General features: G+C 47.0%; 1 protein-coding gene across 7 annotated transcripts in view; it reads right to left on the bottom strand.

The window, feature by feature from the left end:
• TIAM1 (TIAM Rac1 associated GEF 1) overlaps positions 1 to 18,737 on the bottom strand; it is a 451,745-nt gene that overhangs the window by 129,430 nt on the left and 303,578 nt on the right. For all 7 annotated transcript variants that reach the window (XM_043448791.1, XM_043448795.1, XM_043448794.1 and 4 more), the window contains 2 exons: positions 8,141 to 8,588; positions 1,137 to 1,309 (listed from right to left, as the gene is read on the bottom strand). In XM_043448791.1, the coding sequence (XP_043304726.1) occupies positions 1,137 to 1,309; positions 8,141 to 8,588 (621 nt within the window). The remainder of the gene's footprint in view (positions 1 to 1,136; positions 1,310 to 8,140; positions 8,589 to 18,737) is intronic.

The raw sequence follows: 18,737 nt of genomic DNA, 5'->3' as shown, positions 1-18,737 counted from the left end.
TATAAGAGACCGATACGGGTTCGATCCCTCGGTCTGGAAAATCCCCTGGAGTAGAAAACGGCAACTGACTCCAGTATTCTTGCCCAGAAAATTCCCTGGACAGAGGAGCCTGGTGGGCCACAGGTGAAATAACCTATTACTCTCTCTTCCATGCCTTTATTTCAACTCTTTCTTCACATGGCATATCCTCACCATCAATTTCACTCAAATCATCCCTGTTCTTCCTTTAACATTCACTGCCAAGGTTTACCACATCAAAAAGATCCATTTATTCCAATGTCTGCCTCCCATATTATATGTGAACACCTTCAAGCATAGGAACTATGTCAAAATCTTCTTGGTATTCTCAATATCACTATGCATAGCATGCAGGAAACATGGAATAAAGGCTTGAGGACTTCCTGTATTATTCCTATATTAAAAATGGAGAAAGCTTACTAACACACTAACACCCCAAAAAGTGCATCACAACTGACCTAATTCAAAGGATTCCCTATAAAAGCTAATGTTAACCATGAAGTGATACGCAGGTTAGTATTTTTTAATATACTTAACAGTCAGAATTCGATAACTTTTAAGTACAAGGTTCTGAGAAGATGAGGAAGAGAAACTGGTTGGGAAGAGTCAGTCATTTCCAGGATGTCATGATTTTACTTTATGAGTAATATTAGAAGAGAACATATTATGATAAAAAATTTTGACAGCACAAATCAGGTCTAAATTAAGGAATTCATGATCCGTGCTCTCAAGTGTTACACAAATCATATGAGATTTCAGTGAAAAATCTTTCAACCTACACCCCTCCTTCAGGCTTCACCAAGGAGACCTCTAGGTAAGTTCAATCTTTCCTGCAACTCAGCAGAGATGTTTATTTTGTCATTCATTATGGCAACTCAACGGACATGAGCAAACTCTGGGAGATCGTGAAGGACAGGGAGGCCTGGCATGCTGTAGCCCATGGGGTGGCAAAGAGTTGGACACGACTGAGCAACTAAACAACAGTCACAGCATTATTGCTTCTATAATGTGCAAAAGCTAGGACCGCCCACCCAGCGGGAAACAGGATGAAATCCATAGGCAGGAGGGGAAGGTATTGATCAGCGATGTGAAGTGCTCTGCAAAGGAGGCCCACACACCTGGAAGAGGAAGGCGTCGCCCAAGGAGTTGCTGAGGCAGAAGACGAAGTCCTTCTTGGGGTGCTCGGGGACCGCCTGCACGATGCTGTTCTCCACCCAGACGGCATGCTTCGGGACGCTGTTGTGGTCGATCCCGGACCTGCCGTCGCCCTCGTAGAAGAAGAGTGTGCACCCTGGGAAAACAAACCAGCATCTGCGTGAGTACTTCAACGTCTGCAGTGAAAACTGGCTTGTGCGCTGTTACTGGGAAAGGGCTGGAACTTAGCACAAACAGAGGACGTAATGAGAAGGGCGCTACGCGTGTACTAAGTCTTGGAAGGGCTTGTGTTAAGAGAGGATCTTTCTTTTTCTCCCCCTAATTGCAGCATAGTTGATATACAATGTTAAGACTCTTTTTTTTTTCCCCCCAAGTCTTCATGGAATCTGTTACCACATTGCTTCTGTTTTATGTTTTGGTTTTTGGCCCAGAGGTACCATGGGATTCTTAGTTCTCTGACCAGGGATGGAACCCACACCGCCTGCAATGGAAGGCAAAGTCTTAACCACTGGACCACCAGGGAAGTCCCCTGTTAAGACTCTTACATCTCAATGTCATCACGTGTGCCCTCCAGTTCTTCGAGATCTTACTTTCCACTTCAGAATGTTTTGTTCCAGGTATCCTCAGAAGCATGTGGCGGGCTGAAGGCGCCTCTGACCAGCACCATGGACGATGTGCTTGGTCGCTCAGTAGTGTCTGACTCTGTGGTCCCAGGGGTGGCTGTAAATTCAGCTCCACGGGTCCGAAGAGCAAACAGTGCTGAGTGAGGCCTGGCAGTCCGGACTGTCCCCCCTACAGCCTCCTCCGATTGTATCTCACAGGAAATGCAACCAGGAAACACCATCTATTGGGTTTCTTGACTGTGCCCTTGGTGAAAACAAAATACAACACTGACTTCAGGTGCTTTCAGGATAAGGAAAGAAATGATGGATTTTTAAGTCTCAGATCTTCTCTATAAAATGTCTTGCTAGAAATCAACCAAGGGCTTGTTCCTCCTGGAAGAACAAACACGGGACACCTGTATGAAGGCCTAGGGGAAGCTGGAGGCCTAGGCCACACTTAATTAAACCACGAAACAAGACAGACAGCCACAGTAGAAGCCTGGCCTAGATTTGTGGCCAGCTGGGTTCCATAGATACCCTCCAACCATGGCCTGCATGTGAGGTGCACTTTATTAGCAATTACTCACTGAGGACTTACACTCAAGTCATCAAATTCAATTTCAGGGGAGGCCTGGGCCCAACTTTCTAATTCTTTTAACTTCAACATAAGCCACTTGTTCAGTTTTCAACATCTTCCTTACCATAAGCAAGGGCCACCGCTGATGGGAATCACAAAGTCCTTCCAAGGACCACCTCTTTGGCTGCAATATGAACTTCCACAAAGCAAGTTTCTAACTGACAGTGTACAACGATGGGGATCAATGGAAAAGTCACAAAGGCCATTTTTTCCTAGCCTTTAACATTTCACAGGACAGCTTCCTTGGTGGCTCCGCAGTAAAGAAATCTGCCTGTCAATGCAGGAGATGCAGGTTTCATCCCTGGGTTGAGAAGATGCCCTGGAGGAGGAAATAGCAACCTACTCCAGTATTCTTGCCTGGAAAATTCCATGGACAGAGGAGCATGGCGGAATACAGTCCATGGGGTTGTCAAAGAGTCAGACACGACTGAGAAAATTAACCTAGTATCTCACAGGAGCACGGGACAGCTGCTGAGGGCAGCGTCTCCAGCACAAATGAACACCACACACGGGCTGGCAGGTTCTGCTGCCTTCCCGCTGCTTCCCATGATACCGCCTGACCACCAACTCAGCCGAAAAGTCTCCTGCGTGGTGCTCCTGAACGTCACAGTTTTATAACTGTTGTCCTTGTATCCGCAATTCAGGAGTTTCAATTCTCCCTCCAACCCATTCAAGTTATATTCACCTTTATTTCCCCCCTGAGGGTAAAGCCCTATGTTTTCTGTGACACTTATTGTTGGAAATGTACAGTGTTATGTAATTTTAGTAGGGTTTTATTTTGTTTTTATGTTTTGTGGGTATAAGTTACATACATATAATTTAACTATAGACCTATTACCCCAACACTATTTTTTTTTAAAAATCCCTCTTATTTTGAAGAGCTGAAGTTTCTACAGGAACACAGAGGTTACATTCAGAAACATCTGAATCTCCTCTTTTCATGTCTTAAGCTAGCATAGATTCAGAGATAGAAAAAGAAAAGAAATGGAAAGAAGAGGGTATCTTCCTTGAAATCTGAGGTTCCTGAGGTGGGGCACTTTTGCTGAATGAGGGACATTGGTGAAGTCTGGAGACATTTCTGGTTGTCACAACTTGGGGGTGGGGAACAGAAGCAGGTGGGTAATACAGGGGTCCCCAACCTCCAGGATCTAAAAGATGATCTGAGGTGGGGCTGATACAATAAAAGAAATAAAGTATACCATAAGTGTAAAAAATTTGAATCATCCGCAAACCATCCCTCCCACTCCCCATAGAAAAACCCGTCTTCCACGAAACCTGGTCCCTGGTGCCAAACAGGTTGGGGACCACTGACTGGACAAGGATACTGCTAAACACCCTACAATGCCCAGGACAAGCCTCATGACAAAGAATTATCCAGAAAATGTCAGCAGTCCCGCTGTTGAGAAACCTTCCTCTAAATAATCCTTAGGACTAATTACACTAATGATGAATAGATTCTCAACAGAAAGGGAACAATGCAGCTTTACTATAGTTAGAACAGAAACCGAAGCCTGTGGATAATGGATACGCAACGTCCACACACTGAACACCTGATGTCTCCCCAGTGCTGTTTCTACCATTTTTCAACATTAGTTTACAATCGCCCACGACAGTGGGTGGTTGAAAATCAGCTTCTCCTCAATTATTGACATGTTCCAACTTTAAGACTAATGTGAAACAGCAAGTCTGGATACCACGCGCTCCCTGGTAACAGCTTCTTTACCTTTATCTTGAACATAATCTGTTTGCTTTTCAGTCATGGATGGAGACACTCCAGAGTCTAATTCTAAATAAAACTTTTGAAAAATTAATTATTCTATTGAAAGTGAAAGAATCTCTGAAGAATTCTCTAGCCCACAGTTTCCAGGGGCCCTGTTTTTTATTTCTCCATCTCCAAGCCCAAGTCAGCAGTGAGCCCTGCCTGTGAGTGGCAGGGACAAGCCCCGAGTTTGTCGATCTATAACGGGACCCGTCAGGAGCCAGAAGGAAAAGACTCAGCAGCTGTGTGTTCCAGGCTGGATCCTGACAGACTGTGTCATTCAGATCCGGGTCACCAAGGAAGTGCAGGCTTCCTCCTCTAATGGGCATGTGGGCTGGGCTCCTGAGTGCCCACATCCTGCCTTCCTTGATCATTTATTCTCTAAAGGGACAGCAGAAACAAAACAGCCCCCGCTTCCATGTCCCAAGTGAAAAAAATCACCTAATTATTTTTATCCTGTGCCATTAATTCTCAAATTCAGTCTAAGCATCACCTGGGAACTTTGTTTAAACCACAGATTCAGGGCCTGAATCCTATCCCCCCAGGTTCCTAGGCTGAAGTCATAGTCCAGGGCCTCAGAATTTCACTCTATTGGGAGATAAGGGCTTTACCAAGGTAATTAAAATAAATGGAGGTTGTTCCAGTGGGCGCTAAGCCACTGTGACCGCTGTCTTTGTAAGAAGGAGGAATCTGGACATAGACAGGTACAGACAGAGGACATGAGAGAACCCCAAACCTGCTGACACCCTGACCTCAGACGTCTAGGCTCCAGGACTGTGAGACAATCCATTTCTTTTGTTGAAGCCACCCAGTCTGTGGTACTTGGTTATAGCAGGTCCAATACAGGGATTAATACAGGGCCCCAACTCCAATACTTTGGCCACCTGATGCCAAGAACCAACTCATTAGAAAACACCCTGATGCTGGGAAAGATTGAAGGCAGGAGGAGAAGGGGACAATAGAGGATGAGATGGTTGGATGGCATCACCGACTCAATGGACATGAGTTTGAGTGGACTCTGGGAGTTGGTGATGGACAAGGAGGCCTGGCATGCTGCGGTTCATGGGGTCACAAAGAGTCAGACACGACTGAGTGACTGAACTGAACTGAACCACCCTCAGACTTTGAGATTCAGCAGGTATGGATATAGCCCAGGAAGTGACTCAGGCGGCTGTGATGCAGGTGGACTTCTAATCATGTTGTTAAAAACTCAACATTAAGTAATAAAACGAAAGATAGGACAGGCTGCTAAAGGAACAGAGGCTGAGGGGTCCAGGGCTGGGGCCCTTTGGGGAGGAGCAGGAGGTGGAAGAAGGGGTCTTTCTCCCTCAAGTCATCTCATCCCACCCGCCACGGCAGGACAGTGGATATGATCCAGGGCCCCTTGACCTGATGGTGCCTTCAAACTAAGCTGAGGCAGGTCTCACATGAGAAAGAATGGTAGCAGGTCTCCAAAAGGCTCCCACAGGAAGAACAACTGTGTTTCACAAGCAGAACCACGACATCAAATGGTCTTTTCGCAATCCACAACGGAAAATGAAAAGCAAAGTGTGCTCTGTGTATGCATATGTGTCAGCCGACAAAATTAGCTCAAATCCAACGTTCCTGTATTTTGAACACAGATACTTCACACCTGCGTTCAAAATTCTATATGCACTTTATGTAGACTATAGTACGGTATCTGATTTTGCATAACAACAAAATTTAAAGTTTAATATCAATATTTTCTCAGGTTTTCCACAGAAGATACTATGGGTACGAGAATTCCACCTCTGTTCAAACTTTGAAACCACTAAGGCAGACTTTCAGAACGAGAAGAGGATATGAGAAAAGAACCCATGGCTGACTCACGTCGGTGTATGGCAAAAACCACCATAATATTGTAAAGTAATTATCCTCCAATTAAAATAAATTAATCAAAAAAAAAAAAAAGGAAGAAGAAGACCCTGACTCTTTCCAAGACATCCTTAGAAGTAAAGCAACAAGATGTAATAACCCAACAAGTCTTAAAAACTAAAGACAGCATCCTATGCTAAACATGCAGGAACATTAGACACACAGCTCTTGGCAGAAAGGAGGGGAACCTGCCCTGTGCTGGCTGACAAGTGTAAAGACACCTCTACGGGACAGCTGGCTGCTCCCCAACACGCCCGACCTCCTTTCCTCTGCAGCAACAGCAACCCCAGCGTTCGGCTGGGCCCATTCCTGCCTCCCTTGCAGCTAGGTCAGACTCATTTCTGGCCCACACGGTGGAAGCAGAAGAGATTCAGCCAACTTCCAGGCTGTACTCTCAGTGCAGAGGGATTCGTCCTCCACACCGCCATATTTCCACTGGAACTGGACCTGCTGGCATGCTCTCCTGATCGTTCAGATGAAAACAGTGCCCTAGGGACAGTTAAGCAGTAAGACAAAAGGAACCCTGGCTTCTGGATGACTTCACAGCAGAGTCGCCCCATCACCCTTAGATGGCCTACCTCTGCTAGGTGGGAGGGAACTCAAGTCTTGTCTTGCTTGAGGCATTGTCACTATAGATCTCTGTGACATTCATCAAGACCTATAGCCGAATTAACATGCTCCCTGCCTGTTTCGCCAGGTATTGAAGCAATAGCAGGCACTGCTAGTAATGCAACCCACCCAAACCCTGCACAAGGGTTGACCTGCCCATCACTGAACAGAGCTCTAGCCTGCTGTGTGACTCCAGGACTGGTTATTCCACACCAGCCACAGGTGATAAAACCCAGTATCAGACGGTGTAATGGGTGCACCACACCAGGTAAGCCCAGGCTTCTTTCTCTGGGACCCATCCTTCATGCTTAGTAACCTCTCTAACCTCTCCTGCCATACATTAACCTGCTTCAAACCCAGCTTCTGTTAAGGATTCTAAGTGGGCTTGAGAAGTGTTTTTTCTTTTAAGACACAGAGCTCACAAATATGTTACAATTTCTATACCATCAAGACATGCAGAGACATAGGCAAAAACATACGCACATAATTCTAAAATGTATGCAAAACAATAATGAATAGCAACACATCAAAGCATCATGCTTATCAATGAAAAAGCAGTGCATATATATACATGCATGGATATATGTATACACACACACTCAAATATTCAAAGTGTGACTGCAAAACAGTGACTTTTTCACAAACATAGATGGCTCAGACATCCCATTAAACACCAGGTTAAATTCTATGAAATTAACAACATTCTATCATTCTTTATGAAAAAAAAAAAAAAAGGCAATTTCATAAGATTCAAACTACTGATTTTTCCCTCCAAAAGAGTTACCCTGGGAGGCACATTTTTTGGGATGATTTCAAAACAATATTTTTTGGAACTCAAGGCACTGAAACTGTCATCAGAACCAGCTGTACATAAGAAAACAAGGCATGAGAGGCTCTAATAGCTTAAATGTGAAAAAGTAAAGACTATAAAACATTGGCGGGAAAAGGAAATGGGGAGTGACTATCAAGGGACATAAAGTTTCAGCTCAATAAGATGATTACGTTCTAGAGATGTGTTGTACAACTGTGTGCCCTAGTCACCTACACTGTAACATACACCTAAAAAGTGCTAAGAGGGTAATGTGTGTGTGCGCGCTCAGTCATGTCTGACTCTGCGACCCATGGACTACAGCCCGCCAGGCTCCTCTGTCCATGGGATGCTCCAGGCAAGAATACTGGAGTGGGTTGACACTTTCTCCTCCAGGGGCTCTTCCCCACCCAGGGATCAAACCCGTGTCTCCCGTGTCTCCTGTACTGGCAGGAAGGTTCTTTACCACTGTGCCACCTGGGAAGCACAGGAGAGCAGGTCTCACGTTAGGTACTCTCACCACCATAAAACAACAATTCTGAAATGAGCATGCAATAGAAATCACGTGTAATTAAAAACCATCCCGTGTAAGGGGTACCACGGAGCAGAGGTTACCCAGCGCGGCAGGAAGGATGCTCTCTCTCTCTCTCTCTCACCTTTCAAGGACACCCAATAGTGCTTCCACTTCCTCCGCGTGGCGGACTCCACCTTCTTGTTCTTCTTGTGCACCAGGAAGTTCTTGACGGCCAGGGCGCCGGCCTTGCGCACAGTGCCCTGGGCGGCCGAGAGCAGGATGTCGGACTGGCCCGGGGAGCTCAGGGTTCCGCTGCTCTGCTCGTCGCTGTGCGCGGAGCCCGCCTCCTCCAGGCTCTCGCTGTTCGTGGTGCTCATCTCCAGCTCCCGGCGAAAATTCTCATACACCCCCTGGCGGGCCGCGTCCCCGGTGGAGCTGCTGCCGCTGTCGCTGCCCACAAAGGCACGGCCGGCGGGGGGCGAGTAGCTGGAATTCGTGGCATTGGATCGCCGGGACAGGAGGTCCGTGTCCGTGGTGGCCCCTTCGATCCCGCTGTCGGCAAACTCGCTACCCTCGCCCGCGTTAACATCCTTGGGGGCCAAAAGGGAGAAGAGAGAAGACATGCATCACGCAGAGAAGTAACCCAGGGGCTCCCGTCACTCCAGCCGGGGGCTGCGGAGCTGCGGCGACCTGCAGCGTGTCACTGCTCCCCACCTTCCCGGGACCAATTACCCCTCAACCCCCAACCCCCTCAAACCCAACTTGCCTGCTGAGCAGCTCAGGAAAACCATGAAGCCACCCCACTATGAATGTCAACAACTCGGAACATTCAAAACACACACACACACACACAAAGCAAGAAACGTTGCAAAGAACTTATCGATGATCTGACTCAGATAATTAAGTAATGGGCAAATCAGCTATTCAGAGTCCCTCCCACTGCCCTACTGAGCAAACTCAGCACCCTGGCCCTCATCAGCCAGCTTGGCGCTCCAGGAAATTCTGCTGGCTGATTAGGTAGTTTATTCCGGAGGGAGGGGCTTCCAAGGGAATAATGAGGTCTGTATAGTTCATACTTAAAAAAAAAAGAAACAAATAAATAAAAGGCTGAGTTAGGAGTCTAATTTATGATCTGGTGACTAGAAAGATAACTAGCGCACCACCCCACCCACTCACCCAGCAAGGACCCAGAGCCCAGGAGCAGGGGAGAGCCCTCATGCCCCAATCAGCTTTGTTTCTTGAAAACAAGCAGCTTCTCACTCTGCACTTGAGCTGGGGCCCACGGCTCCAGTGCAGACTCTCCAATTACCCTGCCCTTTCAAAGCTGGGATGCGAGGAGCCTGAGCAAGTTACTCACTGCCCCGGAGGCCAAGTGGCAGCTCAGGGCAACTGCCAAGATGTGGGGGGCATCCATCCCTCGGTTAAAAACATTTGGAACTTCCAAAGTGCTGGCCCCGCTCTCAGGCCCGACGGGACACAGACAGGTCTGTTCTTAAATCAGAATCTGGATTGCTCCAAAGTGCTAAAGGCATTTCCACAAACAATAATTAAAGAAGGGTAGTCCTCCACGGAGAATAATGACAGCAGGATTCGACAGGACAGCTCAACAGTCTCAGGAATAAGAAATGGGACTGGTTTTTCTCCAAGGGAAAGGCTGGGAACATGAAACTGACATGCAAGTAATACGTGGTCTGGAGACTCAACCGTGTTTTAAGCCTTTAGTCTCATAAATAGTTCATTACGGTTTGAAAATGTAAAAGCTAACAGGATATTCCAATTGCCATATAAATGATTTGAATGCTGTGCTTTCAAATCTCTGCTGCCAGGTAATGGGGCAGAATGAACCAAGCCACAAACTATTGGGTTGGCCAAAAAGTTAATTCAGGGTTTTCATACGATGCTACAGAAACACCAGAACAAACTTTTCAGCCAACCAACCCAAAAATATTGTCCTGCATGACGCCCAAACAGGTGTTGTGCCCACATCTCTGCACATGTCATGTGATCAATTCTAAGTTAAGGCCCTCAGAGTTCACCTTCATCACGAGTAGATCCTAAGTTAGCAATTAAAAGATGGGCAGAGCCAGACATGAAAACCATCATGGGATGCACAGACAGACAGATACTGTAGGATTCACTTCTATGTGGAATGCAAAAATGTCAAACCCATAGAATCAGAGAGTAGAATGGTAGCTGACAGGGGGGCTAGGGGGAATGGGGAGATGCTGGTCAAGGTTATACACTTTCAGTTACAAGACCAATTAAGTTCTGGGGATCTGATATATAGCCAGATGACTCTAGTTAATGATACTGTATTGCATCCTTGAAATTTGCTAGGATGATAGACCTATAAGAGTTCTCACCACAAAAAAAAAAAAAGGAAGGAAGGGAGGGAGGGAGGAAAGAGAGGAGTAATTACGTGAGTGATGGATGTGTTAATTAACTTGATTGTGGCAATCATTTCACAATACATACATACATTAAGCTCCGGGAGTTGGGGATGGACAGGGAAGCCTGGCATGCTGCAGTCCATGGGGTCACAAAGAGCCTGACACAACGGAGTAACTGAACTGAACTGAAACCAGCACAGTGAACATCTTCAAAACCACAAAAACACACAAGGAAGTAGAGTGTGCAAAGCGCGGAAACTTGGCATTGGAGACAGCGGCCAGAACCACCTCGACCAAGTGTTCAAGGTGAACTGAGTGCAGGGTGCACGGGAACCCTGCGTACTATGTTTGCAGCGTTTCCTTGATTCTAACACTGTTCTAAAATAAAAAGTTTATTTAAAAAAAAGAAGAAACAAGGGGGAGGTAAGACGGGAAGACAGTAGCAGGAAGTGCTGAAGCAAATTTCTAAGGACCAATGACGCTTGCAACGGAGTTTAGGTCCCTGGGATACAGAGGGAATTAAGAGGGTCAAAGAAACCATGCATACAGCTAAGGTGCAGACCCTGTAACTGTCGGTCCTGCCATTTTCCTACCTGCTGTCCTGCCTGTTACCCACCACCAACAGTCATCAAGGACGCAGATTTGGAAGGTATGTGATATATATATATTGTGCCATTGAGTGAGTATGCATACTCGGTCGCTTCAGTCATGTCCCGCTCTTTGTGACCCCATGGAGCCCACGCGGCTCCTCCACCCACGGGATTTTTTTTGCAAGAATACTGGAGTGTGTCACCATGCCCTCCTCCATGGGATCTTCCCAACCCAGGGATCCAGTAGGTAAAAAAAACTCCCCGATACAAACAGGAGAGCACTGTTACCAACACACGTTTTTCCCTGGCAGGACCATTTACCATACGTCCCTTTAGACAACAATAAGTAAAGTCAGTCATCACCGATTATTCAAGATAACCATGGGTGGCGGGAGACGAGGAGTTTGTATGAATCTCCCCAGTATCTGGACTCGTTTTCACATCTCAGTCCTTCTCTGGGAGAAGGGACAAAAATCAGCTACAAATTTGCCTCAAAATTGAAAAATGATGAGCTGCTTCTCTGTAGGACAGGGAATGATCAGCTGCACAGGGATAACCTCCCTGGGTCATAAGAAAAAGAGTTCAGAACAAAAAAGGAGAAATTGATAGCAGGCACCTGATAATTTCCAGAGCTGGGGAACAGGAAGGAACCTTGCAAAACCATCCCCTTGGCAAATGCCTGGGGATGCTGAGGCTCAGAAAGTTACAGGCCAGTCTACGGCCATACCACCCTGAACACGCCCGATCTTGTCTGATCTCGGAAGCTAAGCAGGGTTGGGCCTGGTTAGTACTTGGATGGGAAAAAGTTACAGGCCTGGTGGGCGGCGGATTGGAGGTGAGGGTCCATGCCTCCCATGTCCTCTTCTACTCCAACAAGCTGGCCCCATGGCTCAGCTGCAGGGAGCACCTGATTGGGTCCTGTCTCAATAGTCAACACCACACCTTCCCCATTGTTTGCCAACAGTGCCTCTTCCAGGGTTTCCCAACAAAACTGAGTGACTGGGCATCTGTATGCCGTGACTTTCTGGCAAAGAGCTCAAACTCAAAAGCGACGGGAAGGGGAAAGAGGAGATGAAAGAATCTGAGTGAAACAAGCAGAGAATGGAGAGGCATGTCTCTTAACATCCCTTAACATCTACTGGGCTTAGCTGCTCAATCGTGTCTTTGCGACTCTTTGCGACCCCGTGGACTGCAGCCCGCCAGGCTCCTCTGTCCAAGGGATTCTCCAGGCAAGAATACTGGAGTGGGTTGTCACTCCCCTCTCCACTTAACATCTGCTACATCCCCACAGACCATGAACCCCTACAGAATGCCCTGATGTCCCTATTGGAACTAAGAGTTAAGGACTCAATAGACACTCCCCTCTTTTTCATACTTACACACATGCTCATGCCAACTCATGCTGCAACTCTGCAACGGCTCAGGCTGTGTGTGTCCAACTCTGGGACAGTCACTGAACTGAGCAGTGATTTCTCCAGGTAACAGGCCTGCTGGCCCCAGATGAGCTGGCATACTTTGGAAGAGTAACCACCGGGGAACGCTCCCCATCTGTGACCCAAGCCAGCTCCATCTTGTCTCCACAAGTAGTTAAGCAGGCTCAGTGGTACACATCCCCCTTCTGATATGTGACTCAGCCTGCCCAAAAAGAAACACAAGCTGCCTGCCCAGCCCCAGCCTCTATTTGACCATGAAGCATGGGATGTTCCCAAATACCCAGAAACCCTTGCTCCAGCACCGTGGGAAATGATGTCCACCCAGCTGGAGGCATTACTCAAGACCTGAATGGTCAATAGGACTCCACATCCCCTATATCAGTCATCTCCAACTTCAGTACAGGAGTCATCTACCATGGGGCTGTTTTATCCAGCTTGCTCCTTGGAAGAAGAGCTATGACAAAACTAGACAGCATATTAAAAAGCAGAGATATCACTTTGCTTTTCCAATAGTCATGTGTGGATGTGAGAGTTGAACCATAAAGAAGGCTGAGTGCCAAAGGATTGATGCTTTCAAACTGTGGTGCTGAAGAAGACTCTTGAGAGTCCCTTGGACTGCAAGGAGCTCAAACCAGTGAGTATTCATTGGAAGAACTGATGCTGAAGCTAAAGCTCCAATACCTTGGCCACCAGATTCAAAGAGCCAACTCACTGGAAAAACCCTGATGCTGAGAAAGATTGAAGGCAGGAGGAGAAGGGGAGGACAGACGATGAGACAATTGGATGGCATCACCAACTCAATGGACATGAGTTTGAGCAAGCTCCAGGAGATGGTGAAGGACAGGGAAGCCTGGAATGCTGCAGTCCATGGGGTTGGACACCACTTAGCGATTGAACAATGAACAACGAAGTGCCACACAACAGTTAGAGGCCTACAGGTCACAGAATCTCTAGAAGAAACCAAAGTCAGATAAACGGATGTAGAGGCTCTAGGATCACACACTGAAAGACAGCTCTGAGGCTGCATCCCAAATGCCCAACCTTCTCAAATGCCGGGTGCATATCACTGCCACGCAGTTTCCAATAGCTCAGAAGAAAGACAGCATCACTGCGATGCAGACAATCCCAGTGCATTTTTCCAAAGGGCTCCTCCTCCTACTACCCCCCTCTCAAGGACACTTCAGACCTGAGAAACCTGATTCTCCCCACACTCAAAAGTGCCTGTGAACCACCCCCACTCTTTTAGGGGTCAACCTCAAGGAAAAGTTCCGTGGGAGCCCAACAGTCTTTATTGCCAATGCAAGGTATGTCCCTTCTTATCTAGTTAGACACCTGAGCATACAATCAGTCCTAGAATATCAAACCAAACATACTGAAATTTAAAGCAAAAGTTAGAGGAGATCAAGGGAAATAGTAAGACCCTAGCTAAACAGAGAAGTAACTCCCAGCATGATGCATGATCTGGCCAGAGATTTCCTGAAAATAGCTCAAAATAAACTCCCCGTGTTAGAACCACTCCACTGAAGAGGCTTCCAATTATAAATAACATTCATGGAATATAGAGGCTCTTAAGCCCTGTTCTTCCTGGATGAATCCTCCCAAGCCGGATTTTTCAAACACTCACCAGCTTCCATTCCACCGGCCGAAATCAACACATGCACTTTCCCAGCGGATGTACAAGTGGCCAGCTGTCGCCCAAAACATTCAACAGCGCGAGTTTTCTTAGTCATTTCAGCTGGGCAACAAAGCTTAAATGAGCTCTGGTACTAAAGCAGAGGCGGCAAGAGGCAAATTCAAAGCCTGTTTGCACGGCCTTGAAAATTGAAGGGTCCCCCAGCATGAACATGGGCTAATGACACATTGTGGCAAAGCTCACGTCGTTTCCACCGGGGACTCAGAAATACCCCAAGGAACAGGTTTGCTGTGCTAATGATGTGTGGACACAATTCTGAAGAGGTCATTAACCACGAAGTTCAAGGGCCCTGGGACAAGTCAGGCGACTTGTTTTAAGTCGAATGCAATTAGAAACTGTTATGTTGGTCACTTTCTTTAATTTCCCTGATAAATCCAGCTTTGCGTCAATACACCTGTATAGAGATGGTAAATGCAGCAGAAGAGAGTTCACGGAATTTCAGTGACGGGAGGAGATTCTGACCTGTGGTGGTGGTGGCCGTTTAGTCACCAAGTCATGTCCAACTCTGGTGACCCCATGGATTGTAGCCCGCCAGGCTCCTCTCTCCTCTGTCCACAGATTTCCCAGGCAAGAGTACTGGAGTGGGTTGCCATTTCCTTCTCCAGGGGATCTTCCCAACCCAGTGATCGAACCCAGGTCTCTAGCATTGGCAGGCAGATTCTTTCCTGACCATATGGTCTATGATCAAGCAATCCCATTACTGGGCATGTATCTGTGGACCTGTGGAAACCTTGAACTAGAACAATTTCTGACTTACTAAATTCTAAAATATTCCTCCTGTGGTTTACCATCTTCTTCTCCCCCAAATCTGAGTACCCCTACCCCCCATACATGCACACACGTGCACACCGTCTTTGGTTTCCAACACTCTCTCCATGGTATATCTCAGTACAGCAAATGTCATGTCCAGGCATGTCATTCTGAACTTATCCATGCCTCAGTTTCCTCACCTGTATAATGGGAATGGCAATAATATCCACATTGTAAGACGTGATATAGAGTTAAGTCCCTTTTCTAGAACTCTGCCCCACACACACAGCACTTGAACAGGAGTGTTAACCGTCATCACGGTTGTGTCCATCTCAGCCCAAGGAGGGAAGTCACTGCCTGACCTCACTTGCTAGCTTCCTGCACTAACACAGAAGAAAGTGTGTTGCTGAGGAATGTGGGAAAAACACGGCCTCATGGGGGAAAAGACAGGCAGACCAAGGTTGGTGTGAGCCAATGCCATCCCTCTGAATCATGTTCACATTCATAACACTGCGCAATAAACTAAGAAAATGATGCTTCCTATGCTGTAAGTAATTGCTAGGCACTGTTATAATAATCGCCCTTCTTGATCTACAGAAATATTGCAGTCTCCGTTTTCCATTATGGTAAGATCTTTATTCCCCCTCTCTATAAACAAATGTCCAGTGCCCTTTTGAGTTTGTGATTCTGAAGTTCGTCAATTTCACTGGGCCTCCTACTCTTCGCCCCTTTACATGTGTCCCGGCTCCGTCTGAGACATTTCTAAACACCAGCTCCATTTCCCACTTCTTCCTTTCCCAAGGCAGAGACTCCATGCCCTTCCAAGCTTCCAGCCCTCAGTCCCATCCTCGCTAATGATTCCCCACAGCGGTGACTCAAAATTTCTCTCAATTACAACTGCTGGAAGTGAAGTTCTTAGAAGCTGTCTAAAGCTTGAAATGTTGCTCCAGGTAACTTCAGATTGGAGTCAGCACTGTGCTGAGGTCAGTGAATCATCTTCTCTCCTTTCATCTGTTTTTCTGCGTGTGTGTCTCAGACCCTGTTGTCGCTCCCCACCACCCCCCCTCCCCGCCCACCCCTCATCTCAGGACATATCACATCTCCAGTCATCAACTCTCTTTTCTAACTACCTTCCTCCCATCAAGCCATCCTGTAGAGTAAGCAAGGTGGAGGGCTCCTGAGGCTGTCCATCAAGGTCCTTCACTGACGTCCAGCCTTAGCACCGGACCTTTGGAGGCACCCTGCCACCAGTGAAACTGAAGAACTCCTGCCCGTGTATGCTCCCAGCCCTTCTTGGGTCTAGGAATTCCAGGAATACTGATCCTTCAAGGCTCAGCTGGAAGCCTTCTTTTAATCTCCTTAGATCCACATGAAACTTCTCAACACCCACCCGACCACCACCCCAGCCACACTGGCCTCTTTGCTCTGTCTCAAAAGTGCAGGGCATGACCCCAGCTTCCAAATCCATGGTCGACTCCCATCTCCCCTCCCAATCCCTACCCAAGCCTGCCCTTCCTGGGGGCCTGACCCGACCACGTGCTCCGGAGTTGTCACCAGGTCCACCACTGCCCACTCCTCCCCATCTCGCTCTCTTTTCCCACAGCACGCCCTGTACTCGTTATGCCGATCGTTTGCTGCGGACACACCCGCACTTCACCCCTGAGCTCAGAGATCTTTTCTCGACACTCCCAAGAGCCAAGAACAGTGCCTGGCATGGCATAGGCAATAAAAAAAAAAAAAAAAAAAAAAAACCCACACTGTTGAACAACTTCACAGCTGTTCATTTTCCACCCTCCTCTCACAACAAGAAAATCATTCCTCATGGAATACACTTGAGTTTGATTTAAAGATCTAGTCATTTGCAGGCTCAGCTCACGCTCGACTCCAGGTGAAGTCACAACCAGGAAGCCTGACTTCCCACCTTCCAGCGAAGATCCGGGTTTATGATGTCTTTCATGGAGACAACCAGAGCTCATTTACATGTCTTTTTCTTTCATCTTTTTAAAAGGAGAGAAAGTGAGAAGGACATATTGGGCTGTTTTATGGCCCACACTAGATATTCTGTCACAGGGAGGTTCAAAGCAAACCGGGCCCCAACCACAGAGTGAAAAGCTGGTGAGTGTTCCCCGCCCCGGGCTCCGCGGAGACGTTCCCAGGGCTGCAGGCAGGCCAGTTGGGAGGCTCCAGGCTCCCATCGCAGCGCTTTATCCCTCCCAGTTAGAAACCAGTAATTAATTACACAGCATTGCAGGACACGATTTATGTCGAGGGACACGACTCACCTCTTCTTACGGACTAAATGGAGAGTGTGGTTTTCAAAGCTTTGGACCTCCCCAAGCTATATTAGCATAAATGAGCCACTCCCTGAGTGGGGGCCAGGGTTCCTTAAATCATTTCAGGGGGCCCCTAAAGCCCTCCCTTTTCCAACTACCTATTTGAAGCAAAGGTTTCCCAAACAGTCCAGCAAAAGAGCATATCACAAGAGAGTGAAAGTAGAGCAACTACAAGACTCGATAGGTTAGAAAATGTAGAGAGCTGCAGACACACAAAATGGACTTCCCTGGTGGTACAGTGGATAAGAATCTGCCTGCCAGTGCAGGGGGCAGGGGTTCGATTCCTGGTCTGGAAAGATTCCACATGCCATGAAGCAACTGAGCTCACGTACCACAGCTACCAAGCCCAGGGACTGCAACAAGAAAGGCCACTGTAGAGAGAAGCCGTCACCCAACAGAGAGGATGAGCCCAGCAATGAGAAGCCCTCACCCAACAGAGAGGATGAGCCCAGCAATGAGAAGCCCTCACCCAACAGAGAGGATGAGCCCAGCAATGAGACGCCGTCACCCAACAGAGAGGATGAGCCCAGCAGCGAGAAGTCCTCACCCAACAGAGAGGATGAGCCCAGCACTGAGAAGCCCTCACCCAACAGAGAGGATGAGCCCAGCGATGAGACACCCTCACCCAACAGAGAGGATGAGCCCAGCGATGAGAAGCCCTCACCCAAAAGAGAGGATGAGCCCAGCGATGAGCCCTCACCCAAGAGTGGCCCCCACTGCGAGAGAGAGCCTGCGCACAGCGACACAGACCCAGTGCCACCAAAACAAATTCACAGCAAAGAAACAACACTCTTCTCGACCTTTTCTTAATTTTAGAAGATAAAATTTAACAATTAAAGATATTTATAAAAAAAAGAAATTAAAAAAAGAAAAAATAATAAAGATATTTATGTGAACATGCAATGGTTTATTGCTGCTATTTTAAGATGAATTAACAAGTATTTTCTACATTTCTGGTTCAATTCATAGTATGATAAATATTTATAGATATAACCCACATGAATAGAAGCTCCTTGGAGGCTGTGATACTTTTTAAGAGTAGAAAGGAGTCTGAGAACTGCTGATACAAGCCATCTCTTGGCCACGGACTCCCACTCCTCAAAAGAAGATCTTGGCAAAGGAGATGGATATTCATGTTGAAAATGGATGGGCTGTTTTTCAAAATAAGTATCTCACTGCTTAACTTACATGCCAGAAAAAGAAAGATAAAAGAAGAAAGAAGCATCAAAAAGGAGAAGTGAAGGAAGAGGTTGTTTTAAGTGGACTGTATATAAAAATATTTTGTTTCATGAAGAATTAACCTGAGGTTCTTAACCACAAGCTTCTTGATGGACGCTGGAGGACCCATGGATCCCCTGAAATGATACACAGCAGGGTGGTCCCTGTATTTGATCCAAAAAAATCCAATTTTTTCATCTGATTCTCAAAGGAATCTGTGACCAAAGGTTAGGAATCTCTTGGAGGCTGATGCCAATTCTCAGCTCAAGAAACATATTATCCTTGAACCATTTAAGCTAAGTATAAAACAAAACAAAATTTTAAGCACCAAC

The sequence above is a fragment of the Cervus canadensis genome, chromosome 27, assembly GCF_019320065.1.
Source record: "Cervus canadensis isolate Bull #8, Minnesota chromosome 27, ASM1932006v1, whole genome shotgun sequence".
Taxonomy (NCBI): Eukaryota; Metazoa; Chordata; class Mammalia; order Artiodactyla; family Cervidae; genus Cervus; species Cervus canadensis.
Note: the sequence above shows the minus strand (reverse complement) of the source record. Positions and strands in the feature narration are given on the sequence as shown.